Here is a 27,613-nt window from a genome sequence, read left to right on the forward strand (position 1 = left end):
CCATGTCTGATTGATTCTGACAGGGTGATGACCTCACTATGTCTGATGTTTGATTTGTCGGCTGACACTCAGTGACCACGACCTGTTTACCCACACTCCTTTGGGGCACCCCCAATAAATTTGTATCTAGACACAGAGAAAAACCTGGGAATGATATTTGGATTTATTTCTGCAGAATTTGGGTGTAGTAATTTGTCACAGAAGGCTAAGCAACTCAGCTTTTTCTGAGCAGAGAGAGAGAGAGAAACGGGGGAAGGAGAGAGAGAGAGAACGAGAGAGCGAGGGTGAGCGAGAGAAGGCAGGGAAGGAGGCTATTGGGAAATCCTGCTTTGACCTGTACAGAGCAAGTAGCATCCAACATGTATGGTCTTTAAAAAATCCAGTTTCTCATTTCTCTCTCGCTTTCTTATTCTTCCTTCTCTTTCTCTATAGTCGACCCATGTTTAAGTCCTCCTCCGCCCTCCTTTTCTTTCTGTCTTCCTCCCTCTCTATCTAAACTCCTCTCTCTCTGTTGTTCTTATGTCTTACATCAGCCATATATCTGAAGTGCATTTTGCTATATCACCGTCTCATCTCTTAAAGCTAGAATCCAGCCTAGTGGTTAGAGCGTTGGGCCCGTCTTTCATTTTTTTGGGTTGTGATTGGCAGGTACCTGGTGACCCACCTGATGGGGGCGGACCTCAACAATATCGTCAAGTGTCAGAACCTGACGGACGACCACGTTCAGTTCCTCATATACCAGATCCTCCGGGGTCTCAAGGTAGGCCTGTGTGTGTGTGTGTTTTCATAGGTGCAGGTATAGGTTGTCATAGGTACTGGTATAGGTTGTCATAGGTACTGTATGCAGTTTAAATATTTGTCTGTTTTGCAGTATATCCATTCAGCAGACATCATCCACAGAGTAAGTTACATCAAACTTACAGTGTATGTCAAAATTTTGGACACACCTACTAGGTTTTTCTTGATTTTACTATTTTCTACATTGTAGAATAATAGTGAAGACATCAAAACTATAAAATAACACATGAACTCATGTAGTAACAAAAAAGTGTTAAATCAAAACCTATTTTATATTTTGAGATTCTTCAAAGTAGCCACCCTTTGCCTTGATGCCAGCTTTGCACACTTGGCATTCTCTCAACCAGCTTCACCTGGAATGCTTTTTCCAACACTTGTTGGCTGCTTTTTGGTTGGAGCGTTGGGCCAGTAACCGAAAGGCTTCTAGATCGAATCCCCGAGCTGACAAGGTAAAAATTTGTCATTCTACCCCTGAGCAAGACAGCTAACCCATTAAAAGACAGTTAACCCATTAAGGCAGCTACCCGCACCTCTCTGATTCAGAGGGGTTGGGTTAAATGCGGAAGACACATTTCAGTTGTAGAGCTGAGTAGGTATCCCCCTTTCCCTTAGTTGCTACATTCATTTAATTTCTAAATTAATGATATATACCCATTGATTCTTGAAGAATATAACTTATATATGCCTCATGAGCTAAGTTCAACAGTCGTACCCCATCAGAACCCAAAATATAAGCTTGCTTTACTCAAATGTTTGCAAACAATGTAAATGTGAACAAACACTGTATAGCCTCAAAACTAGAAGTGTGATATCATGGATGAACAGTCCATGTAACCATTGCTCTGTCTATGAATTTTAGAGTGGTTACATTTCTCCAGGCCTATTCCTCAGCTTTTTACCTAAACAGAAGTGGGGTATCCGCTTTGTCATTGTTTTAATGAAGGATTCTAGCTTTAAGTGGTCATAGGGCCTATCTTACGTCCTAACGGTCTTAGGGCCTATCGTCTCCAGCTTACTGTTTCAGGGGGCTTTATAGTGGTAAGTGGACCCTGACAGAACGACATGTGGAGATTACCATGTGATTATGTTGACTGTTAACACTGTGGCTAACGGCTTATCCCCGAGACCAGGCCATTCAGGGCAAAAATCATAACCAGACCTCCTCTTTAAACACTGATTTCAGCCTAAGAGTCTGTCGTTGTTAAATAAAAACTTGAGTAAAGATTCCGTTTGGTTTAAAATTCGTTGACTGCTATTTTGCTTCTTGAAATTTATTTCAACTTTTAATCACTGTCCATCCACAAACACAACATTTTATGGACATTAGAGTGTACATGGCTAAGAGAAATGTACTGTAGACGTTAATTACCTGTCAAAGTTAAAGTGACCAGGAAGTAAGAAGCAGAACATTTGGAGTAGCGACACACCACTGTGTTTTATACTTTAAAAAAAAAAAACACTTTTTTTTACCAACTCCTGGAGCTGACATTAGCAGGCTAGCTCGATTACCTGGCTGTCACTGTCAAAGCTTGTCTCACATCGTGGTTGTTTCCTGTAGATCACTGTTTCTGATATCTGAGTATAAGCACGTCAGACTTCAGTCGTCTCCTCGGTCTACACTACTGGCTTAAATCCTGCTGTTCCTCGATGGATTTGGAGATCATTGACAATTTTGACAAAATCTGGGTGAGGCCCAAGTTTTGGATGGCTTGCATCCAAATAGGACAGGGGAAAGTGTTCTCTCGGCTAACATCGAGGAGGCTCTTACAAAACATTGACCAAAAAAAACTCTGCCTATTTCACGTCGTCGACATTTGGTGTATAATTTCACTGCAAGGAAATGCTTCATTCTGCAGGAGTTAATATTAAGGCTGTGAAAGGTTATAGACCTACAGTCAGTGTCCAGATTTCAGGTTTCACTTAACCCACCTGAACAATAGGCTACCATTCCCTTCACGTGCCATGAGCCTATTTGAAGTTCAGCTCTTGTGACTGTCGAATGTGTATAGTGCATAATACTGCTATCATCCCCTGTTAACGCTTCACCAAATCCTTCCCAAAAAATGACTTTTACTCTTTTATTTTCAACTCTCCATTTCGCAGCTTTTCCCTTATTGAATTATACTCCGACATTGTCCTTTTTGCCTCCATGGATCGACGTGAACTTTTTCTGCCCAAAAAGGATTTGGTGACCCTCTGAAAAGAAATCACACCGGACAGGTGAGGTAATTATGGACAAAGATACCTCTATTAATTCAGTTTTTAATGGAGCGGCAGGGTAGCCTAGTGGTTAGAGCATTGGACTAGTAATCAAAAGGTTGCAAGTTCAAATCCCCGAGCTGGCAAGGTACAAATCTGTCGTTCTGCCCCTGAACAAAGCAGTTAAACCACTGTTCCTAAGCCGTCAATGAAAATAAGAATTTGTTCTTACCTGAAAAATATTTCTACTTATTTAAATTCCGCCAGAAATAAGATAATGGTCTTCATTAGAAACCTCGTACCTACTGGCACTCTGGTTGGATGCCACAGTCCAATCGACATTAGATGACGCATATGGAAATAAATATATTTATGAAGAGATAGAATATCATCCCGAATGAGAGTAGAAAAAACCTTCTGCCGTTCCCATGTTCAATGCCAGTGCAAAATCAAATATACGTAAACATCACGCAGAAAGGCCAAGGACTGTAATAGCAGGAGTGGCAACGGGAAAACCCAATCGCTCATTTTATTCTGAGCTGGAAGCAGTATTGGATGACCATCCCACCACCCACCATTCATTCTGGACAGTGCTGTGGAGGCTAGAGTTATTGAGCCGCTGAGTGCTTTATAAACTTTTTTTTGTAACATGAAGAATAGTCTAATTCAGTTGCAGATTAGAAAATAATAGGCCACAGTAATATTATAGTCTACAGTGGCTTGTCTATGGAAATGTCCACACTGGCTAGATCTAAAGGTACAGGTGGAAAATTAGGCCTACACATTATACCTTGCCGTACACTTGTGCTGTGACTCCATCATAGTCCGTCCAATGATCCCTAATACATTTGTAGTTCAGTATATCTAGATTAATAAAAGTCACAATGTTACTAAATTATCACTGATCAATGGTTTGGAGGAAATCAAACAGTCATTTTTTCAGCATGTCACATTTTTGTTGCTTTGGTAAAAAAAACATTTAGGCCTATAACCTACTTAATAAGAATCTGACCCCTGAAATATAATGCAATCCTTTTTGATTTCATTATATTTGGTGAACCTTTAAGCCTTTTCCAGCCAAATCGCTAGCAATAAAGTGCGTAGCTTTCTGTAAGCATGAGCGAGGCCACTTCCACGGTTACAAATCATTCGGAATTAAAACAAAGATCATGAGCTGATGTATTCCCAACATGTTCAGTACACACTGCAGGAAGGCCTAGATTGCCTGGCAGTGAAGAAGAGTGAGGGTGAGAAGGATCAGTGGGATGAGAGGGTGTAAGAGGGGATGAGAGAGGCGAGAGGGAGTGAGAGAGGCGAGTTCTATACCTGTCAAAGTCCCCATTGCAGAGTGCTCTGACTGGAATGGTGAATGACTGCCAAACTGGATTCAACGTATTTTTCACCACCTCGGTCTTATGGCAGATAGTAAACCTGCAGGAGAGAGTGAGGGGAAAGAGGGGAGAAAACAGAGAGAGTTGGGCAGGAGTAAAGAAAGGAGATAGGAAAGAAGAGAATACCAGAGGGGAAGAGAAAGATAAGCGAGGAGAGACAGACAAGGACAGAATATATCCGGTTAAAAGACAGACAATTCATAGTGTTGAAAACAGCAACTTCATGATAGCGTCCGTGTATAATCTTTGTTTACCGACATCGCTGTCCAAACAAAGGTGTGTGTTTTTGGCCTTCACTATTATAATGACTCTCTCTCCTCCCTCACACAGGTGTGATACAATTTGCATATTGTTTTGATACTTGAGTGCCTTACCTAACGGGGACTGCACACCAACCCAGTGTGTCCACCCACCACAATTCTGCTTGAGCAGATCTAGATTTGCACAATATTGTGTGTTCCCTCTTTTATCCTGAGCAGTGGGATTTACTTCATCTTGCCTCGTTGCCTTCGGTCCTTTGGCCATTAGAACAGCACGGTCCATTTAGCAGCATCCGCCAAGTACTCATTTCTATGTGTGTTTGTGTGTGTGCCGTGCCGCCCGCTAATTTGTCCCTCTCCTCTCTCCTACACAGACACTTTTAGCACATCTGTGCTGGCCACTATCCCCTCTTGTCACTTTAAGAAATGCCTGAATGAAGATAAGGGCTAAGAAGTGCAGGCTCTCTCTAAACCAGTGGCCCTTAAATGGTCTGACACCGCTCGCTGCAAGGGCCTCTGGGACAACAGAGTGCACTCTGGTAGCCTGTTAGGGGATTGGGGGGTGTTGTATAGCGCATTCTCTCTGGGTATGGCTCATGCACACACACACACATACACACGTACACACACACGCTGGAAGCCTGTTAAGGAATGGGGAGGTGCTGTATGGTCCCTGGTGGGTTTGGCTCAGTCCTGCTGGTGTGTGTTTAATTTATTTATACAAAGACCTGTTTGCCTTCTGTGTGTTCTCTCTAATTGCATTCTCCACCGCACCAATTCTCCACTGCATAATTTGTCACACTGTAGAGATACAGTAAACCAGTGTGATTGGTAATGCAAGACATGACACCCACCATCGTTCTGAAATAGTTTAGAAACGGATAAGATTAGCATTCCTGCAACATTATTTTGTTGGAATATAATTAGATTTCTGGGAAATTAAGCTAATTGATTGCACCCAAATTGGACAGTTTAATTTATAGGATTCATAGAATATTCAAGAAATATAGTACCTAAGAAATGCTTTTCTAATAATGAGTAAGACATGAGGAATCCAAAGAAATTGTCAAAAGCCTCCCACAGACCTCCCAGTCCCTACCCCAATCCCAACCCAACAAAGAGTATACAGTACAGCGCTGCGGCTCGGAGTATTGTTTCTTCATCCTATGTTAGGTATTCTCAGTGAATTTTGTTTAAATTTTTTTTTAATGTAAAACAGTGTTCAGAGAATTTTGTCATTAAAGTTATGTTTATGTCCCATCCTTTATGTCCATATTACCTTGTTATGACCACTAGGTGGTGTGGTTCCTGCTATTAGGTGATTTTTATTAATACCCCCCTCAATGTTATAGGGATAGTTCACTGAAATTACACAATGACATTGGTTTCCTTACCCTATAAGCAGTCTATGGACAAGGTACTACAGCAATCCATGTTTTGGTTTTGTTTACCTGGCCACTGATTCAAATGCTAACTTTTTTGCATTTGTGGCACAAATCCAATGCAAGACAATGGTACCTATTAGCATATTTGCATTTCATATCCACATTTTCTATTAGTAACATCATTGAGTTACACATTCGTTTTTTGATATTTTGGATGATTTGGACATAAAGCATGAAAATGCTAACATAGGTACCATAACCAAAGCATGGGTTGCTGTCATACCTTGTTCATAGACTGCTTACATGGTAAGGAAACGAATATGTCATTTTGTAATTCGGGTGAACTATCCCTTTAACAGGATCAGGATCACAGAACACAGAGCCTTACGTTCCGTCTTCGTTGCTCCTGTAGAACACCATGAAAGGATCTGACTTGCCAAAGAAGTCCTTCTTGTCCAGTTTGTTGGCACAGAACTGCATCGTTGCGCTGTCCTTTGGGGGTGAGGAGAGAGAGAGAGAAAGAGAGGGAGAGAAAGAAAGGGCAGAAAGAGAGAATGAAAAGAGAGCAAGAAAGAAAGAAAATATTTCAACTTAATGATTCAGTTGATTAATATTGTTGTTTGTGCTTTTTTCCCCTGTTTGTTGTAGTCACTCATCTGTTTGTGTCAAATAAAAGGCAAAATGCATTTTGCATTCTAATCAATTCACCACTACTGCCACAATTACGACCAAGCCACCTCCATCTCAATGTGTGTGTTTGTGTGCGTCAATGTGTGCGTGTGTGTCCGTGTTCTTGTGTTTCATCTCTTGCAGTAGGATGAATATGAGAGCTCATTAGGGGTACACCGTGAGCTCTTGGGAGAAACAGAGCCACATAAATTCTACAGTAATGATGCCTACAAACCAACCCTACTCATCCCCATGTTCCAGAGAAGGACTGTGTCCCAGATGGCACCCTATTCCCTACATAGTGCACATGAAAGGAATAGGGTGCCATTTGGGATACAGACGAGATTATGTTACAACCTCTAACTCCCTGGTGCCTAGGTCAATCTCTGATGGTTGGGGGGGGGGGGGGGGGGGGCATGCTCTCCAACCAGTCAGTAATCCCCAGTCAAACCAACACTGATAGCACAGCAGCATGAGTAAAACTCCTCAGGTCAGACAGTCCCACTAAGGTCCTCTCAGATCTATCACAGACAGCAGACACTGTGCCTGATCGTTGACCATCACTAATGATAGTCAGACAAATAGCCCTCCCTCCCATACGCTCTCTCCCCTACTCTTCCATCGTCGCTGATGTAGGCCTATCTGCCAAAATACAAATTCAATTGCTACATCACCGAAAAGTTATTATAGTTGAAACATTCCAAGACAATGACAATCCATTTAAGGAGAAGTTTACTTTTATTCAACCAAATCTCTATTTTTGAGAAACTTTCCCCACTCGCGATACACTTCCCCATGGCTCATTCTGCAGTATGGGAGGTGCGAATAAAAACACCAAATAGAAATTGCAAAGCTCTCACAGTATAGTGATGCAGGGTCTTTAGATGTTGTGCACATTAAATATTGTCATTCCAAACTTTATCTGTTACAGTGCATTTTAGACCCCATGACTTGTTCCACATTGTTTTATTCTAAAATTGTTAGTTCCATTCAATCTACAAACAATACCCCATAATGACGAAGCAAAAACAGCTTTTTAGAAATTGAATAACAAAAAAAACCTCCCGGAAATATCACATTTACATAAGCATTCAGACCCTTTAGTCAGTACTTTGTTGAAGCACCTTTGGCAGCGATTACAGCTTAGAGTCTTCTTGGGTATGATGCTACAAGCTTGGCACGCCTGTGTTTGGGGCGTTTCTCCCATTTTTCTCTGCAGGTCCTCTCAAGGTCTGTCAGGTTTGATGTGGAGCGTCGCTGCACAGTTATTTTCAAGTCTCTCCAGAGATATTCAATCGGGTTCAAGTTCGGGCTCTGGCTGGGCCACTCAAGGACATTGAGACTAGTCCCGAAGCCACTCCTTCGTTGTCTTGGCTGTGTTGGTCGTTGTCCTGTTGGAAGGTGAACCGTCGCCCCAGTCCGAGGTCCTGAGCGCTCTGGAGCAGGTTGTCATCAAGGATCTCTCTGTACTTTGCTCCATTCATCTTCACCTTGATCCTGGCTAGTCTCCCAGTCCCTGCAGCTGAAAAACATCCCCATAGCATGATGGGGCCACCACCATAGGGATGGTGCTAGGTTTCCTCCAGACGCGAGGCTTGGTTTTCAGGCCAAAGAGTTCACTCTTGGTTTCATCAGACAAGAGAATCTTGTTTCTCAAGGTCTGAGTGTATTTAGGTGCCTTTTAGCAAACTCCAAGCAGGCTGTCCTGTCCCTTTTACAGAGGAGTGGCTTCCGTCTGGCCACTCTACCATAAAGGCCTGATTAGTGGAGTGCTGCAGAGATGGTTGTCCTTCTGGAAGGTGCTCCCATCTCCACAGAGGACCTCTACAGCTCTGTCAGCGTGACCCTCGGGTTCTTGGTCACCTCCCTGACCAATGCCCTTCTTCCAGAGTGCTCAGTTTAGCCAGGCAGCCAGCACTAGGAAAAGTATTGGTGGTTCCAAACTTCTTCTATTTAAGAATGATGGAGGACACTGTGTTCTCGGGGACCTTCAATGCTACAGACATTTTTTGGTACCCTTCCCCAGACCTGTCTTGGCGATCTACGGACAATTCCTTCGACCTCATGGCTTGGTATTTGCTCTGACATGCACTGAGAACTTTGGGACCTTATATGGACAAGTGTGTGCTTTCCCAAATCATGTCCAAACGATTGAATTTACCACTGGTGGACACCAATCAAGTTGTAGAAACGTCTCAAGGATGATCAATGGAAAACGGGATGCACCTGAGCTCAATTTCGAATCTCATAGCAAAGGGACTGTGTTTAAAAACTGTTTTCGGTTCGTCATTATGGGGTATTGTGTGTAGATTGATAAGGAAAAAAACAAATGTAATCCATTTTAGAATAAGGCGTTAACATAACAAAATGTGGAAAAAGTTAATGGGTCTGAATGCTTTCTGAAGGCACTGTGCATTCCATTTTGTTGCAACTCGAGCTAAACATCTCTGTCCATTCTAGCAGCAGGCTACACGGAGAATGGAACAGCTGGACAGGGAAAACCATTCGAGTTGCACAAAATGGGATATAACGTTGTGGATAAAGTTTGGAATCACACCATTTCATGTGTACAACAGACCTGCATCCCTACATTGAGAGCGTTTCCTGTTCTAAAATTGCGTATTTGGGTACAAAACGAGGATGAGGAAGTGTATCGCTGGTTGGGGTAAGTTTCTCAAAAACAAGTGAAATCACAAGGAAAATTATGTCTGGACACTTCTATAACATGCCATTTACATTCAAAATACAGAATTGGTTGTAAAAAAAGCTAAATTCTCCTTTAAGAATGTAAATTAGCAGTAAGACTTGAATAATTCAAGCGTTATTCTAAATTACTGTTGTTGTCTGTCTAACTCTGTCTCTCTCTGGGGACCACTATGTTTGTTTGCTAAAGACATTCTGAAGAAGCTATGGGTCTGAGTCCCAAATGGCACCCTATTCCCTACATAGTGCACTGCTTTTGACTGGAGCCCAATGGACCCCGGTCAAAAGCGGTGCACTATATAGGGAATAGTGTGCCATTTGGGACACAGTTGCAAAAAAAACAAACAAAGAGCCATTATTCTGTAGGAGCTCCTTGTAAATCAGCCCGGGCAGAGTTTGTAGCTGGCTAATCTTACCATGGGAGTAGAGATTGAATAGCTTTGTTATCTAAAGAGCTGAAGTGCCAGCAGACAGCCAAGGCAGTGGGCATCAGGAAGATAAACACCTCTCCTGTTGTTGTTGGAGAGCCCGAGGCTCTACACTGGACACTACCGGCGCTAGCTGCACCTCGTAATGATACTGCTAATGGCTTTTTAATGTTGAAGCAGATCTACTTTGTGTGAGTGTGATGGTTTGTGTGTGTCCGTGTGTGTGTCTGTCCTAGGTCCTGTCTCATTATCACTCTCAGTCAGACTTAGACTGCAGGCTGTGTTCAGTGAGTACAATCACACTCCTCTCCACGGTGGCCCGACGTTTGAAATCACTAAAATACTATTTAACGTAATTTTTCACACCATTCATCCTATTCTCCTAGGTATGGGTCTCAAACTTGTTAAACGCGTCAATAAAACATATACAAATATATACAAATAAATGAGTGACATTCATGATGTTCTGGGTCAAGAAACAAGATGCTTGCTGCACAGGAATGGTGCAACCATGCTGATCAGAGGCTGAGCAACACACTCAACACAATTTTTGACAAACTATGATTTATGGGGTCGGATATCCGATGATCTGATGGATTTGTGACTTTTTTTTACATGCATCAAACATTTGGCTCTATCTCTTATCAACCCTGGGAAAAGAGCATCTGAAAGAGGACATTCTCTGCAACATTTAGATAAGGGAAACTGTACTTAGTGTTCTATGTTTACTGTACTTACTGTAAAAGAGTCTAGTGACAAATTCGGCTACATCTCAGGCTGCCTTGGGGGAGTTTTGACACTGAGGGTTTGTACGTTTCTGATAGCATTTAGTGACTTTTCCCACTGAATTCTGCCGCAAACGAGCGTGGGAAAAGCTGTCTGTGCAACAGAAGTCACAGCAATGTCACAGCCCAAGGGGAGGGGGCGGGAGATGGGACGAAAACACTATGATGGGTACTGCAGCTGTGCCGCAGCAAGACAAATTGGTGGTGTGACATTGTCATGGCAATGGCAAAACGTCATCTAGCAACAAATCAAGGCGCCAATAGCGATGCTCACTGATGAATAGTTGGCAACATTGAACGCCTCGTCAAAGAGATCGCATTTATTCTGGGAGACCGCAAAACAGAACTTCTAAATTCAAGACAGGAGAAGTAAATTGTTTCAGATGATAATAAAAACACTTTTCTTTTAGTTACTTTTTTTCTCAGCTTGTTTCTAATCCTTTCTAGCTCGACAAACTAGATAACACAGAGTAGCTAGCTAGCAAGCCAAATAGCTTTGAAGCCATTAGTGTGCATCTTCCATTATTTAGGTGGTAGATGTTTTTCTTTTGTAAACAGGGCAGAGGAAGGCAACATTCACCACCACAGAAATGCTGTTTATATTGATATTTATACTGAATTAAGCACTTACGGGACCTCATGGGCACCATTAACCTTTTCACATAATTTAAGGATACATTTAACCTCAATATGCTTTGTGCAACTGCTTTAAATGTAAGGAAATGTTCATGGAAAAGGGGAAAATGTACATAAAATGTTTTATGCATTATCTACAGAATAGGGTGCCATTTGGGACGGAGCCTGTATCTTCCCTATGGAGCGATTAAAATCGACTCAGTCCATTCTAAAATAAATATAAGAGAACGGAATTTCACATTGTCTATACATTCTACTTCTATGGTTTGACTTAACATGGTCACCACTCCCTCTAGCTCCTCTGTCATCTCCATACCCACTATACTGCTTATTTTTGTTCATAGTGCTTAGTTTTTTCAGATCAGCAGTAATACAGTTGAAAAGGGAATTTGGAAGGTAATTCAGGGCAACAGAGACACCATCTTGGATTGTTGAATACAGGGACCATTTTTTTGTGGAGGGATCACTGAGAACTAGCAATGTCCGGCTACTAACTCAGACTAGCATTAGCGCCTTTGCGTTCTCATTGGGAACAATGTTTAAACTAGTGCCAGTGTTGGTCAGTGTTAGCGCCACAGCACTCCCATTTGGATCAATGTCAGAATAGCATTAACGCCTTAGTTTAACATTGTTCCTAATGGGAATGCTATCACTAGGGTTGGTCAAAAGTTTGGACACACCTACTCATTCAAGAGTTTTTCTTTATTTGGACTATATTCTGCATATTATAATAATAGTGACAATATCAAAACTATTAAATAACACATATGGAATCATGAAGTAACCCCCAAAAACATCTGGTTTGCCCTTAGTGGGACTATAATTTGTTTTTCAACAGGATAATGACCCAAAACACACCTCCAGGCTGTGTAAGAGCTATTTGTCCAAGGAGATGGATTGCTGCATCAGATGACCTGGCCTCCACAATCACCTGACCTCAACCCAATTGAGATGGTTTGGGTTGAGTTGGACCACAGAGTGAAGGAAAAGAAGCCAACAAGTGCTCAGCATATGTGGGAACTCCTTCAAGACTATTGGAAAAGCATTCCTCATGAAGCTGGTTGAGAGAATGCCAAGAGTGTGCAAAGGGTGGCTACTTTTATAAAATATTATTTAATTTGTTGAACACTTTTTTTGGTTGCTACATTATTCCATGTGTTATTTCATAGTTTTGATGTCTTCACTATTATCCTACAATGTAGAAAATAGTTTAAAAAAAATAACTTTTGTCTGGTACTGTAAGTGGGAATATCCACAGATCAGATTTGTTGAATGTGAGCTTGCCAACCAAGGCCAACCCATACCGGGTTGACTTCAAAGTGCGATGCGAATTTGAACAAAGAGGCACGCTACAACAGGACATGCGCCATTTCTATTGAAAAAAGACAATTTCCCAGACTTTCCCAAAAACAGATGTTCCAACGTGTAAATGAGAGAGAGGCCTATTAGACTGGTTTTCAGGGCTGCCAACTTTTGAAGAAAGCTTGGAGTGAGATTTTCTTTGTGAATTTCATTCCTTGGCACAACTGCTGGACTGGGCGTCCTCCCCCAGGACTATTTTAGTTTTAAAGCTAAATTCTTGCAATTCTACGTGTTTTGACATGGCTTAGGCCAGGGTAAAAAACTTTTTTTTTATGATAACAAATAAATAAAACATAGGTCAGGTGTATTCAGGATGCTTTACATTAAATGAACACTCAGAATTTGATGACTTTGTTCCTTTGAGATTTTTGGGGGCAGTACATTTAATGTATGCTAAAATGTTAAATATTTTTTTAGGTAGTTTGACACTTTATTCAGATAGTAATGAAATGAGATCGGGAGACAGGCAAATGCTAGAAACAGTGGGGAGGTTGGAAGCAGTGATTGAGCCTTGTTGTGTTATCACTACAGCAAGGCTCTGCACAGGATCTTTTAATATTAATGGTTGATGGCAGTCGGTAACCAAATCATAGATTGCAGTCTCCTTGTCCATAGACTGCTTTCAAGGTAAGAACACAAACATTTTGTAATTTGGGGTCGAAGTCGCAAATTTAAAATAGGGCTAATTTCGCATAATCACCCAACCCTGAAGAAAAATCAAATGAATATCAGTATTCCGGTGGTTTATTCCTACTAGTTGAAGATCCTTACCATGATCTTACTCTGCATAGAAAAAAATATGATGCGTTTATGAGTTGAGTCCCCTTACCATCTCTGCCTAGCATGTGCACAATAGTAAAATAAAATACATCTATTTTTTGATTCCTGGAGCATTCAATATCCATTGTTTATCTGTATGACCTTATTAAAAACTGTCCATGAATCACTGCGAAAATACGTCGCCTCATTTAACTCACTTTCAAAAGACACAAGGAGGCATGTCATATTTCAAATTTGTGATTACACAAAATTGGGAAGAAGTGGAATAATAAAATATGTGTGGGGAATAATAGTAGTTTTCTTGCTGCCAAGCACATTAATTACCCTATATTTTAGCACATTGTTAAGAATGAAAGTTGTTCCACTGATCAGGCTAAATAAAGTAAATTGTCAATGTTGTGCACTGCTGGTAAAAAGTCAGGTGCAGGAGAGCAGTGAGTTGTGATCAGGCACCCTTTTATTTGGAAAAAGCACAAAAGACAGACGCAACTGCGTCAAAAATCCTCCAGCCAGAGGTAAAAGTCAATAAGCACGAAATCACTCACAAATATACAAATGTATGACAAATACATACAACGGGTCAAAATACGATACCCGGGAGAAAAACCAGTCTGGCTCATCACACTCAACACGCAACAAAACAATTTCACACAAAGACATGGGGGGGAACAGAGGACTAAGTACATGCAGTGTGATTAGGGAATTTAAACCAGGTGTGCAGGGAACAAGACAAAACAAATGGAACAATGAGAACATGGAGCGGCAATGGCTAGAAAGCCGGAATGCCAAGAGAGGGCCGCCCACCAAAACTCACGGACCAGGCAAGGAGGGCATTAATCAGAGAGGCAACAAAGAGACCAAAGATAACCCTGAAGGAGCTGCAAAGCTCCACAGCGGAGATTGGAGTATCTGTCCATAGGCTTTAAGCCGTACACTCCACAGAGCTGGGCTTTACAGAAGAGTGGCCAGAAAAAAAGCCATTGCTTCAAGAAAAAAATAAGCAAAAGACTCCCCAAATATATGGAATAAGGTACTCTGGTCAGGTGAGACTAAAATTGAGCGTTATGGCCATCAAGGAAAACTATGTCTGGCGCAAACCAAACACCTCTCATCACTCCAAGAATACCAACCATGTTTTTCATCCTCAGGGACTGGGAAACTGGTCAGGATTGAAGGATTGATGGACGTTGCTAAATAGAGGGAAATTCTTGAGGGAAACCTGTTTCAGTCTTCCAGAGATTTGAGACTGGGACGGCGGTTCACCTTCCAGCAGGACAATGACCCTAAGTATACTGCTAAAGCAACACTTGATTGGTTTAAGGGGAAACATTTAAAAGTCTTGGAATGGCCTAGTCAAAGCCCAGACCTCAATCCAATTGAGAATCTGTGGCATGACTTTTAGATTGCTGTGTACCAGCGGAACCCATCCAACTTGAAGGAGCTGGAGCAGTTTTGCCTTGAAGAATAGGCAGAAATCCTAGTGGCTATATGTACCAAGCTTTTAGAGACATACCCCAAGAGACTTGCAGCTGTAATTGCTTTTGTCTTATTTTTTATTTGTTTCACAATAAAAAAATGTTTTACATCTTCAAAGTGGTAGGCATGTTGTGTAAATCAAATGATACAAACCCCCCCTGTGATCAACATTGGATGGGTAAGGTGGGCAGAATAAGTTTATCAATATTTGAACGGGGTGGGGAGGATTGCTGGGACCGTGGGGTGCCTGGGGACAGGAACACACAGGAGGTAGAGGAGAATGACGGAGAGAGTGAGAAAAAAAAGAGAAAAGCTTGGTATTGTGAATGCTGGGTATCATATATCATGTCTGTGGTGGTAAAGAGGAGAGGGAATGGGATGAAGAATGCTTTGGTAATGTAGAAGGCAACAGGGTGGTGGTGATGAATGAAGAAATGGTTGGGAGAGAAAGAAGGGGACAGGGTGGGTGCTGGTGGTGGTGGTGTAGACGAGAGAGAAGGGGATGAATATAGGCTTTTTTAGAGAAATAAGGGAACAGGGTGGGTGGTGGTGGTACGTTGGAATACAAGGAGAGATAGGCAGGAAGGACAGAAGGGATGCAAGTCCTGTTAGTTCCATACCTGCTGCTTTAACGGAGGGAGGCATGAAAGACACATGGATCAGAGGGAGAGAGAAATAAAGAGAGAGAAGATAGGGGACATAGTGATTCATTTAGAGCCCCTGTTGAAGGAAGAGGCTGGGACAGGGGGAGAGAAGGATGAGAGAAACATGACAATAAATCTCTGTGTTAGTTTGTTTGGTGCCACATGGGGTTGCTATAGGGGGTACGTATATTGTGCGTATGTTTGTAAGTGTGTGTGTTTGGAGAGTGTGTGTGCATGCATGGCTGTGTTTGTGTACGTGTGTGTGTGTGGTCTCTCTCACTGTGCTGGTCTTGTTACTGTACATATTGCTAGTCAGTGACAAGTCTACTGGTCCTTTTAACAGCTGTACTGTAACGTTATTGTCCCCCAGTCAGTTTGATACAAGGTCAGTCAGACGGCTGGGTTTTATTTAAAGCCCATTTAGTCACACATTACGATCAGCTGTAGTAGCTTTTACAGTCAGAGCTGCACAGAGCATCAATATAATCCACTATTGATTCCTTCCTCTGGGTCTGTCATTTTTTCTCTCTTTGTCTCCCTCTCTCTCCATCTCTCCCTGACTGTTTCTCTCTATGTCCCTCTCTGTATTTATTTCCCCATCCTCTCCCCCATCTATTTCTCTTCTTGTCCTCTCTCCCTCCCTACCTCTCCTCTTTCTCTGTCTGTCCCTATATGTCTCTCACATCAGTGTCAGATCTAGCCTAGTACTGAGAGCCATATAAATGACAAAGATTACAGAGCCTAGAGATGACAGAGCTTAGATATCACATAGATATAATCTGTCATGCCATAGCTCAGTGGAGCCCAGTGAAGAGCTAGGAGAGCCAAGGGGACCATTCAACCTCCTCTCATCATCTCACTGTGTCATTTCCTTAGATACACACCGTTCCACTGACATATCACACCCATCCCAGGCTACAGTGACAAGTAGCCTAGCGGTTAAGAGCATTGGCCCAGTAACCGAAGGGTCGCTGGTTTGAATCCCCGAGCCGGCAAGGTGGAATAATCTGTCTTTCTGCCCTTGAGCAAGGCAGTTAACCCCCCAACAACACCTGCTCCCAAGGTGCCAATGACATGGATGTCAATTAAGGCAGCCCCCACACCTATCTGAGTCAAAGAGGTTAGGTTAAATGCAGAATACACATTTTGTTTAAATGCATTCAGTTGTGTCCACTATTAGGGTAAAGGTGGCCGCATACACCGGTTCGGTTGGCACCTAGTAGAACTTGGCTAAGCGAACGTCTGTGCTCGTATACTCCCTAAAGACATTCGCTTGAAAAATGAGAACTACAATATTACTGTTGTTTGTCCCTCTTGGGCCACCGTAGCAACAACATAGCCAGAAACAATTCCTCAAAAGACTAAATTAATCAAAGATGTATCAGGAAATCTGTCATTTATTTTGACATTGTGGCCGAAGAGGTCTTAGTCTTAATGATGTTTGTTGCAGTATTTCGCAGTATTTCGCAGTATTTCTCAAGTGAAAGAATGTGCTTGAAAACTAGTCGTCTCTCATTCCATGACAACAAACACTTCATTTTCCCACTCCTACTAGCTGTGATACTGTTGACCAATCACCTACGAAGGGGGCGTAGACTTCCGCTACCGAACTTTGACTTGCCTCAAGATTTTGTTTTGTGTGCACAAACTGTTTAGACTGGGAAGCATACGGTAAGCTTAAAAGTATGTGTGAAATGTGTGTGTGTGTGTGTGTGTGTGTGTGTGTGTGTGTGTGTGTGTGTGTAAATCAGTCCCATCCCATTCTAATAGCTGAACAGGGACGCTACATCCTTTGAAAGGTTAGAAACATCAACTGTCTTTCAGCTAGGTTGAAAGTCTCTCAGACAACTCCAAGGATGTTCTGTACTGTATGTCCCGTTTGTCTCCTTTATGGATCCTGTGTGCTTCAATAAGTAGGTGCTTCATCTCTTTGTGACCAGTAGACCCAAGGACCCAAGGATACGTATGTATTCCATCATTCTGATCTGTGAAATCTGTCTGAACATTTTGGCCTCAAGTCAACTGTAACTTTCTGCATACATCTAAAGTGAGTACTGTAGCTAGAAACCTTATTCACACTGTTTCTCTACAATCAGACAGTCGGGCAGTAACAGACTAACACTGAATACAGTGCCAACATGATGAGCTATTAAGGATGTCTTAGAAGCAATGATAAGCGGTAGTATCTCCGTAATAAATCTGCTATAAGCAATGATACGATTAGTCTAGGGTATTCCAAACTTACCCTACAAGATCTGGAGTACTGCTGGTTTGCTGTTCTACCTGAGAAATATAATTGCACCCACCTGGTGTCCCAGGTCTAAATCAGTCCCTAATTTAGATGTAAACAATGAAAAAAAACAGTGGGACTGGTTTCAAGGTCTAGATTTTGAATTTGAGGGGTATAGGCAGTTGTAAGAGTAAGCAGTAGTGCTATGGTATTTATATGATATTGTGTGCCGTAACAGTGATGGTAATGTGAGAAGGTAGATTTGTGCTTCCTCTGCAGTTATATACAGTACAGTATGAAGATATGCAGTGACAGGTAACAGGAGAATTATGCTTAAGTTGTACATAGTGACAAGGCAGTTAAAATGAATATCAGAAGGTAGTGGTGTTTACAGTCTACTTCACAGTGATAGTATTGTCAGAAGGTAGTAGTAGCTCTACTTACTCTACAGTTTCCCAGCTCCTCTGCAGATAGAATTATGGTGCCACATTTCTTCCCAGCTATCCCCCTGCAGAAAACAGGGAAAGAAAGAGAGAGGACAACACATGGTTGCGTTTAGCCAGGTGCAGGTGTAGAGGTGTCTGTACAGTAGAGGTGCCAAGTTCCAGTCCTCCAGGGCCAGAGTGTCTGGATCTGTTGGCACATATTGATCAGGAAATGTCAATTAGCTAGAGATGGAACACACCTGGTTGTCCAGGTCAGAATGAGACACTCATTTGCATGTACCAGAATCGGCACGCTACTCTCTGTCACTGTCCATGGTGCTGAACGCAACCAGAGCGCAAGGTTGAGAGTTGTTGTCCGTGGTGCTGAATAGAGTTCTCCTCTACTTCTCTTTTTAAACACCATCTGCCACCCTTCAGCAGTGCCTGCTTCTATTCTTTCCCTCCGTTTAGGAGACATAATAACTGGACAGATTAATGTTATGATCCATATGTTTAGTTTTATTCTAATGCCCTCGAACGAGCGTGTTATGAATGTCATAATTTTAGTTTTTACAGTTTTACAGATCAGTGAACAAAGCAGCCACCAGCAAAATATGGTAATATATAAGGAGAGAGAGAGAGATAGAGAGAGAGCGAGAGGATCACTTAGGAAGATGACAGACAGAGATGAGAGAGTAGGAGAGGAGAGGTGGGGAAACACCTGAGGCTGAGTGAAAAGCACCTTTTTGACTTCTCACTCACTCTCTCTTTGTTTTTCTCTCTCTTTCTCTCTGTCTCCCCCCCCCCCCCCCCCCCCCCCCTCTTTCTAGCGACTGTGTGTATAAGAGCCTTGGTACCAACCCTCATTAAAACCCATCATGGATCCATCGTGCCTCTACCAGACACTACAGGCTGCTTCTCAAATATCCCATAATTCCTCTGACCTTTGTAATAACCCAGCCATGAGAGTTACAGCCGCCATTAAAGTGAGCTGTTAGTTTGTGCTGTTCATTATGCACTAGAGGGAAGTGGTGTGTGTGTGCGTGTGTGTGTGCTTTGGTGTGCGTTTGTGTGTGATGTCTCTCTGTTTGACCAGGGGGTTTAATGACACCGGCGTGGATGTCTGCTAATTTGCTCATTCATCAATGGACGTGTGTCACGAGAGGAGGGGGCTGTATCTTAACAATGTGACAGGACTGCGAATGGGTGAGGTGGCAGGGCAGGGTTGTGTGTGTGTGCGTGTATGCGTGTCATTCCCCATTATCCTTATCCATCTCTCGCTTTGCCTCAACTTCTCTCTCCCAATATCCCCTCCCTCCTAGATGGTGAAGCTGATGTTCCAGTATGAAGCTCATTGGTGCTGGTTGGAGGTCAAAAAGGCAGTGGTCCCTAAGGATCCCTTCAGATCTACACTGCCAGGTCACTCAACGAGAGGAGAGGGTCAGGGAATGGATTTATTTATTCATTTAGGGCCCAATTCAGACTAAGGAAATGCTCACTTCTCAGTGATTGGTATTCAGACTTACCTTATGTAGGTACGTAATGAGCTTTGCAGGCGGGATTCCCTTGCATGGGCTGAATAAATTGAATTCAACTCTGAAAACCCTCCCACTTGCTGGCCAAAATCATTTATTGTGGTGTTTTAATTCAATAGGGTTTTCAGTACATTTATCTAAATCCATCCCTTTAAATTTGGTGTACCTTTAATTTTATTAAGCCATGTAAATCAGTGGAGGCTGCTGAGTGGAGGATGGCTCATAATAATGGCTGGAACAGAGTGGATGGAATGGTATCAAACACATGGAAACTATTTGTTTGCTGTATTTGATACCATTCCACTGATTCCGCTCCAGCCATTACCACGAGCCCGTCCTCCCCAATTAAGGTGGCACCAACCTCCTGTGATGTACTACACACATATTTGTCTCCTTTTCAGCACCAATGGGTAGATTTTTAAATACTCTGATCATGTAGATTATGCAGGTTTAGAAAAGTATGAATAATACATAAACAGAGTTGGAGAGCCTTGAAAGTTGCCATATTCAATTGATCAAACCATTACATTTTGGAATGTCAGAAATCGGACAATAGGTTGAACAATACTCCTAGAAATCTATCCTGATCCTCACTAATCAAGGAACTGTGTTGACAATGGTCCAGTCATCGTGAACTGTGAGCCAGGGTCCAGGTGTAGACTTCTATGTACGGTCTGCCTTCCACAAGGATTAAAATACTGTAGGAAACATGTCCCAAATTATTGCACTTCTATTACGTTAGCCTAACGCGATCCACTATTGCTAGCCATCCTCGTGAACAACCGCATAGACCTGACAGAGGAAAGAAAGGTAAACTAACGATGCAATGATGCAATGATGCAAAATGTAGGCTACAAATTGAAGGAAACTAAAAGATCACTGCACAAGTGGCATTTTTTATTATGCATGTGGGTATTACTGATGGTGGCTACTGATGGTGGCTCATATTTAATATAATGGAAACTGTATATATATATATATATATATATATATATATATATATATATATATATATATATATATATATGTATATCAAAAGGGCATATAAATAAAACATTATAGAGTGCATTAATCAACTCGGTAGGTTTGGCACTACCATCAGTGCGCAAAGGTTTCCATAGATTACAGCCTCGACTTGGGTCTCCAAATTTCACCCCTGCAAATTATGAAGCCACAGGCCTAGAATAAAAATGCGGAATATCGACACAGCTATTTATACTTTATTGTGGAAAAGAGGCCCGAAATACCTGTCATGCTTTTCAGTTTGCTGAAATTACTATTTTCACATTTGTCTCCAGCAATCACAAGGTAAAATAGATCTAAAACAACTGTCCTTTTTATTTAAATCCCCTACTTATTTACCTAAGATTTCAATTTCAGCCAGTTTGCTACAGCAGGAAGAGAATCCCGCAGCAACAGGAAATGTCAAATATTGTTGTTATTGTAGGAGTTGATACACTTTTTGTTAGGGCAAATCAAGTCTGAGTTTTAAAGTGGAAATTACAAACTTTAGAAGCCTTTTAAAACCTTGAATACATTGTATATTCTATTACAATATGCACATATTGGGGCCTCCCGGGTGGCGCAGTGGTCTAGGGCACTGCATCGCAGTGTGCCACCAGAGACTCTGGGTTCGAGCCCAGGGCCGAACCATGGGGCGACGCACAATTGGCCTAGCGTCGTCCAGGTTAGGGAGGGCTTGGCAAGTGATATCCTTGTCTCATCTCGCACTAGCGGCTCCTGTGGCAGGCCAGGTGCAGTGCACGCTAACCAGGTCGCCAGGTGCACAGTGTTTCCTCCGACACTGGCACGCAGCTGGCTTCCGGGTTGGATGCGCGCTGTGTTAAGAAGCAGTGCAGATTGGTTGGGTTAGATTTCAGAGGATGCATGGCTTTCAACCTTCATCTTTCCGAGCCCGTACGGGAGTTGTAGCGATGAGAGTAACTACTAACAATTGGATACCACAAAATTGGGGAGAAAAGGGGGTAAAATTCATTAACAAAAAAAGCACATATTTGCATATCGCATAAATACAATATTTGGAACACTGGATTTTTGCTTTATTTTGACTCCAGGACCTGGATTTGCAATTTGCTGTCCAGAGCAAATTGTGGAAAAAGACGTACAATGCATTTTTGGTGCATTTTTTCAAAGAAAATGTTATCTAGAATAAAAATGGAGAGTATGACCAGCCTTCAATTGGCCCAAACAGACATTTATTTATGTTTAGTTCCGATTTTTTGGCCCGGTCTGAACCAAAGTAATGGTAAGTAAAGTATGTTTCAGTACAATACAGTCCAGCACAATAGAGTATAGTACAGTATAATAAACTGTATTGTACCCTACTTTACTCTACTGAATTAAACTGTACTGTACTCTACTGAATCAATCTCTAATGTCTTGTACCGTACTGTACTGAACTGTGCCGTACTGTACTATGCTGTTCAAACTTGAGAAACATAGCCTAGGCGTCTATGATTCGTTCAGATTTGGTCTGGTCCGGACCAACCACATTTGTATTTGTTTGGGGGGGTGGAGCTCATTAGAATAATAACCAGAATGCTTTGCAAGTGTTTGTTTTCGATTTACATTTTGGTTATTCAGCACATACTCTTATCCATAGCGATTTACAATCATTGCATTCAACTAAGATAGATAAACAACAACATATCACTGTCATAGCAAGAAAAATATATTCTGTAAATATACTTCTGTAACTGTTACTGACAATGCTATTGTTGTTGAAGTTGTCTGTTCTGTAGGTTGAGCTACTTTGAACATCATCGCTGACAGTTTTAAAGCTTTTGAATAGTAAGTGCATGTGACAGATGGGAGCAATAATAAATATACTATGCTGCGATCTTCAGTTGGTTCCTCTTCTATATTAAATGGGTTTAAACATAATTATTGTGATATAATGCTTACATCATTGAGAATGTATGTGCAGTTGAAATCTGCAAAATATATTTTTTCAACATCTTTAAATTACGTCTTTTCAACTTTAATACTGAACCGAAAATGTACCTGATTTCAATGTCTGGATAATACGCATTTTCAACGTCTGGACAATACACATTTTCAACCTCTGGACAATACGCATTTTCAACGTCCGAACAATACGCATTTTCAACGTCCGGACAATACGCATTTTCAACCTCTGGACAATACGCATTTTCAACGTCTGGACAATACGCATTTTCAAGTCTGGACAATACGCATTTTCAACCTCTGGACAATACGCATTTTCAACGTCCGAACAGATGCCTTTTCGCCTTTCATTCAGAATATAGAATGAACCTAACTTACTTTGCCTACTGGGTGGTAAAGTGTTAATGCTCTGAGCAGCAAGATTGAGAGAAGACAGCACACTACGTCATTATGGATCTTTCGTAGAGAGAGATCACACAAATACACCCTCCCCTTCCCCCTATCGGCTATTTCATCACCATTCCACGAGTTCTGAGAAAACCTTCAAAGGCCACTGAAACCCCAAGACACACACTCTCTCTCTCTCTCTCTCTCTCTCTCTCTCTCTCACAACTTTATGGTCCTTTCAAAACAGCCTCAGATAATGAGCAGTTGCTCCAGTGCAATCTGTCTCCTTGCAGGATCTGAACACTCCTTTCTATCTCTCCCTTCTATCTCTCTGTGTGCGTGCGTGTGTGTGTGTGTGAATGTAGATAACAGGAGACAGTTTGCCTTTGAAGGAAACCAGGGAACTAGAGAATGGGGAGAAGATCCAATCAGATCCTATTCACTCCTCACCACATACATACACTTCTGAATGAGAGACACAGAGTTCCACAACACCCCTGTCATTATTGAGAACCTGCCGCGGCACCACAACATTAAACCAAACGCACAGACGATCGAAAAGACTCAACGCAATAAGCAGCGCTATTTGAACCTTGCAAGATGAGATGCGGAAGTGAACACTGTTCACAGCAGACAAAAAAACGTACAACAGAGAAAGCGACGGTGCGGCCATGTTCTCTCCATCTCCCTTGCATGTGTAATAGAGCCATTAATACACAGCTTCAAAGCCAAGGGAGAAGACAGGGGTTTGAAGATTAAAGTAGAGCACTGTCAAAATGCAACTGCGAAATGGGGAGAGGGCAAAATGGGGTGTGGGTGCTGGGTGTGCACACACACACACACACACACACACACAAACACGCACTTACTATCAGCGTTGACAAGCTTTAATCACCGTACAATACTCTTGAGGTAGACAAAGAAAAACAAGTATAAAACGCTATGAATATGAAAACCTTAACGTATTCCTCTGACTAGAGAGAGAAAGGTAGAGACATCGTTAGAAAGCAGTGACATGATGGGTAATGGGGAAAAACACGCCTGTGTAGATTTGACATAATTTATAATTTTCAAAATAAATATATTTTGGATAGATTTTTAGAATGTACGATTAAAGTATTTGATTATTACATAATATTTCAACGACGGTAAGGAAAAGGCTATGTTATATCTCCATACTCAGGTTAACACCCCACATACTGTACATTCCAGTGCTAGCCTCCCTACATTGGCTCCTGTTAAGGTTAGGGCTGATTTCAAGGTTTTACTGCTAACCTACAAAGCATTACATGGGCTTTCTCCTACCTATCTCTCCGATTTGGTCCTGCCGTACAGACCTACAAGTACGCTACGGTCACAAGACGCAGACCTCCTTGTTGTCCCTAGAATTTCTAAGCAAACAGCTGGAGGCAGGGCTTTCTCCTATAGAGCTCCATTTTTTATGGAATGGACAGCCTATCCATGTGAGAGACGAAGACTCAGAGATCTTCGTGGGCTATACTCAGCCTTGTCTGAAGGTAGTATGTTGGGGGTCTGTTGACTTCCCTCTAGTGGTCTGGGGTTATATCCTGCCTGGTTGGCCCTGTGGTATCGTCGGAAGGGGCCACAGTGTCCCCAGACCCCACCCTCTACAACCACTCCCTCCTGCAACAAAGCACCCCCACAACATGATGCTGCCACCCCCGTGCTTCACGGTTGGGATGGTGTTCTTCGGCTTGCAAGCCTCCCCCTTTTTCCTCCAAACATAATGATGGCCAAACAGTTATATTTTTGTTTCATCAGACCAGGGGACATTTCTCTAAAAAGTACGATATTTTTTAATGGCGGTTTTGGAGCAATGGCTTCTTCCTTGCTGAGTGGCCTTTCAGGGTATGTCGATTTAGGACGTGTTTTACAGTGGATATAGATACTTTTGTACCTGTTTCCTCCAGCATCTTCACAAGGTCCTTTGCTGTTCTGGGATTGATTTTCACTTTTCGCACCAAAATACGTTCATCTCTAGGAAACAGAACGCATCTTCATCCTGAGTGGTATGACGGCTGCGTGGTCCCATGGTGTTTATACTTGCGTGCTATTGTTTGTACAGATGAACGTGGTACCTTCAGGCGTTTGGAAATTGCTCCCAAGAATGAACCAGACTTGTGGAGGTCTACAATTTGTTTCTGAGGTCTTGGATGATTTCTTTTGATTTTCCCATGATGTCATGCAAAGAGGCACTGAGTTTGAAGGTAGACCTTGAAATACATCTACAGGTACAGCTCCAATTGACTCAAATGATTTCAATTAGCCTTTCCGAAGCTTCTAAAGCCATGACATAATTTTCTGGAATTTTCCAAGCTGTTTAAAGGCACAGTCAACTTAGTGTATGTAAACTTCTGTCCCACTGGAATTGTAATACAGTGAATTATAAGTGAAATAATCTGTCTGTTAACAATTGTTGGAAAAATAACTTGTGTCATGCACAAAGTAGATGTCCTAAACGACTTGCCAAAACTATAGTTTGTTAACAAGAAATTTGTGGAGTGGTTGAAAAACTAGTTTTAATGACTCCAACCTAAGTGTCTGTAAACTTCCGACTTCAACTGTACATATACAGCACAGGAGGTTGGTGGCACCATAATTTGGGAGGATGGGCTTGTCGTAATGGCTGGAGCATAATTGTTGGAATGATATCAAATACATAAAACACATGGTTTCCTTGCGTTTGATGCCATTCCATTTGCATCGTTCCAGCCATTATTATGAGCCGTCCTCCCCGCAGCAGCCTCCATTGATATACAGTGTCTTCAGAAAGTATTCATGACCCTTAAGGTATTCCACAGTTTGTTATGTTACACCCTGATTTTTTTTATCACCCCTCTACACACAATGACAAAGTGAAAACATGTTTTTAGGCATTTTTGCACACTTATTGAAAATTAAATACAGAAACATTTAAAAAAGCAGCAGCTACTCTTCCTGGGGTCCACACAAAACATGAAACATAACACAGAATGACAAAATACAGAACATCAATAGACAAGAACAGCTCAAGGACAGGTGTGTTGGGTCATTGAGATGAGATGTGTCTGTTACTTGAACTCTATGAAGCATTTATTTGGCGCTTTGTGGTTTTTGCGACTGCACTTAAAGAAACGTTCAAAGTTCGGATTTTCTGACCTTTATTTTTCTTTCCTTATTTGAGCTGTTCTTGCCATAATATGGACTTGGTCTTTTACCAAATAGGGCTATTTTCTGTATACCACCCCTACCTTGTCACAACACAACTGATTTGGCTCAAATGCATTAAGAAGGAAAGTTATTCCACAAATTAACTTTTAACAAGGCACACATAAATCTTGTTGAGAGAATGCCAAGTATGTGCAAAGCTGTCATCAAGGCAAAGGGTGGCTACTTTAAAGAATCTTAAATGTAAAATATAATTTTGATTTGTTTAACAACCTTTTTGGTTACTACATGATTCCATATGTGTTATTTCATAGTTTTGATGTCTTCACTAATATTCAACCATGTAGAAAAATAGTAAAAATAAAGAAAAACCCTTGAAAGAGTAGGTGTGTCCAAACTTTTGACTGGTACTGTATGTATTCACACCCCTTTGCTATGACACTCCAAATTGAGCTCAGGTTTATTCAATTTCCTTTGATCATCCTTGAGATGTAACTTCAACTTGATTGGTGCCCCCCTGTGGCCAATTCAATTGTTTGGATACCTGTTTATATAAAGTCCAACAGTTCACAGTGCAGGTCAGAGGAATACAAAATAAAAGATTGCAAAGGTGGATGCTGGGTTCAAATCAACCAGTGCGCCGAGTAAAGTTGGTCAAGACAAAAGTTCTGAATGGACAACAGTAGTAGCAGAAACTCGAACAAAAATGAAGTTGTCTAAAATTGGAGTGGAGGATGGATGCATTAAAGATCGCTTCTTGTTGGGATGCGTTTGTCGAGAAAGGATGCATATGTGGGAAACCCGTTTGAGGTGTCAAATGGTGAAGTATGTGCTAGGAAAAGTGGAGTCTGTCAGAGTGGTCTTACTTGGATTATTAATTGTGTTTCTGAAGAACAGAGGAAGATAGCAGTGAGCCTCAAAAGAATCAGAACAACAGAAGTTTTGAACTTCGGAGATGAGCACCCGTTAATGGAATAATCTCAGGGGTGATGCCTTATGTTCAGGTTGAATACCTGAAGAAAATTCCTGGTGTGGATCGTGCCCTGCATCTGACCCGCCAGTCCTGTTGTTTTTTGATAAAGAGCAAATATCCCACAGTGGCGGTCAGTGGCGATTTTTTTTCATGAGCGTGGCCTTATTTCTATTACAGGATACTGGAGGACTGTCATTCATATTCCATTCACCCAGTTCAATGTAACAGCTGTAGGTTTAGGCAAAATTATACTCAAATTTCCCTATACCCATCATGAGGCTGCTACAACCTAGCCTATGAATGCAAGTTTACAACACAGGTGCACACAGGTTGAGAGACAAATTTGAGGTGACAGATAGTGACATTCAATACCAACCTGCACACTCTTGCCTGGATCTAGTTGATATAGGGTGCAATCATTAGTCCAACAGTTGGAAACGAGAGTTTCTAT

The 27,613-nt window shown here is 41.8% G+C and overlaps 1 protein-coding gene across 2 annotated transcripts in view; it reads right to left on the reverse strand.

The window, feature by feature from the left end:
- Positions 1-27,613, reverse strand: part of LOC110527714 (copine-5) — a 195,640-nt gene that overhangs the window by 60,360 nt on the left and 107,667 nt on the right. For both annotated transcript variants that reach the window (XM_036983207.1, XM_036983206.1), the window contains 3 exons: positions 18,191-18,254; positions 6,422-6,525; positions 4,324-4,428 (listed from right to left, as the gene is read on the reverse strand). In XM_036983207.1, coding sequence (XP_036839102.1) covers positions 4,324-4,428; positions 6,422-6,525; positions 18,191-18,254 — 273 coding nt within the window. The remainder of the gene's footprint in view (positions 1-4,323; positions 4,429-6,421; positions 6,526-18,190; positions 18,255-27,613) is intronic.

The sequence above is a fragment of the Oncorhynchus mykiss genome, chromosome 7 (genome assembly GCF_013265735.2).
Source record: "Oncorhynchus mykiss isolate Arlee chromosome 7, USDA_OmykA_1.1, whole genome shotgun sequence".
Lineage (NCBI taxonomy): Eukaryota > Metazoa > Chordata > Actinopteri > Salmoniformes > Salmonidae > Oncorhynchus > Oncorhynchus mykiss.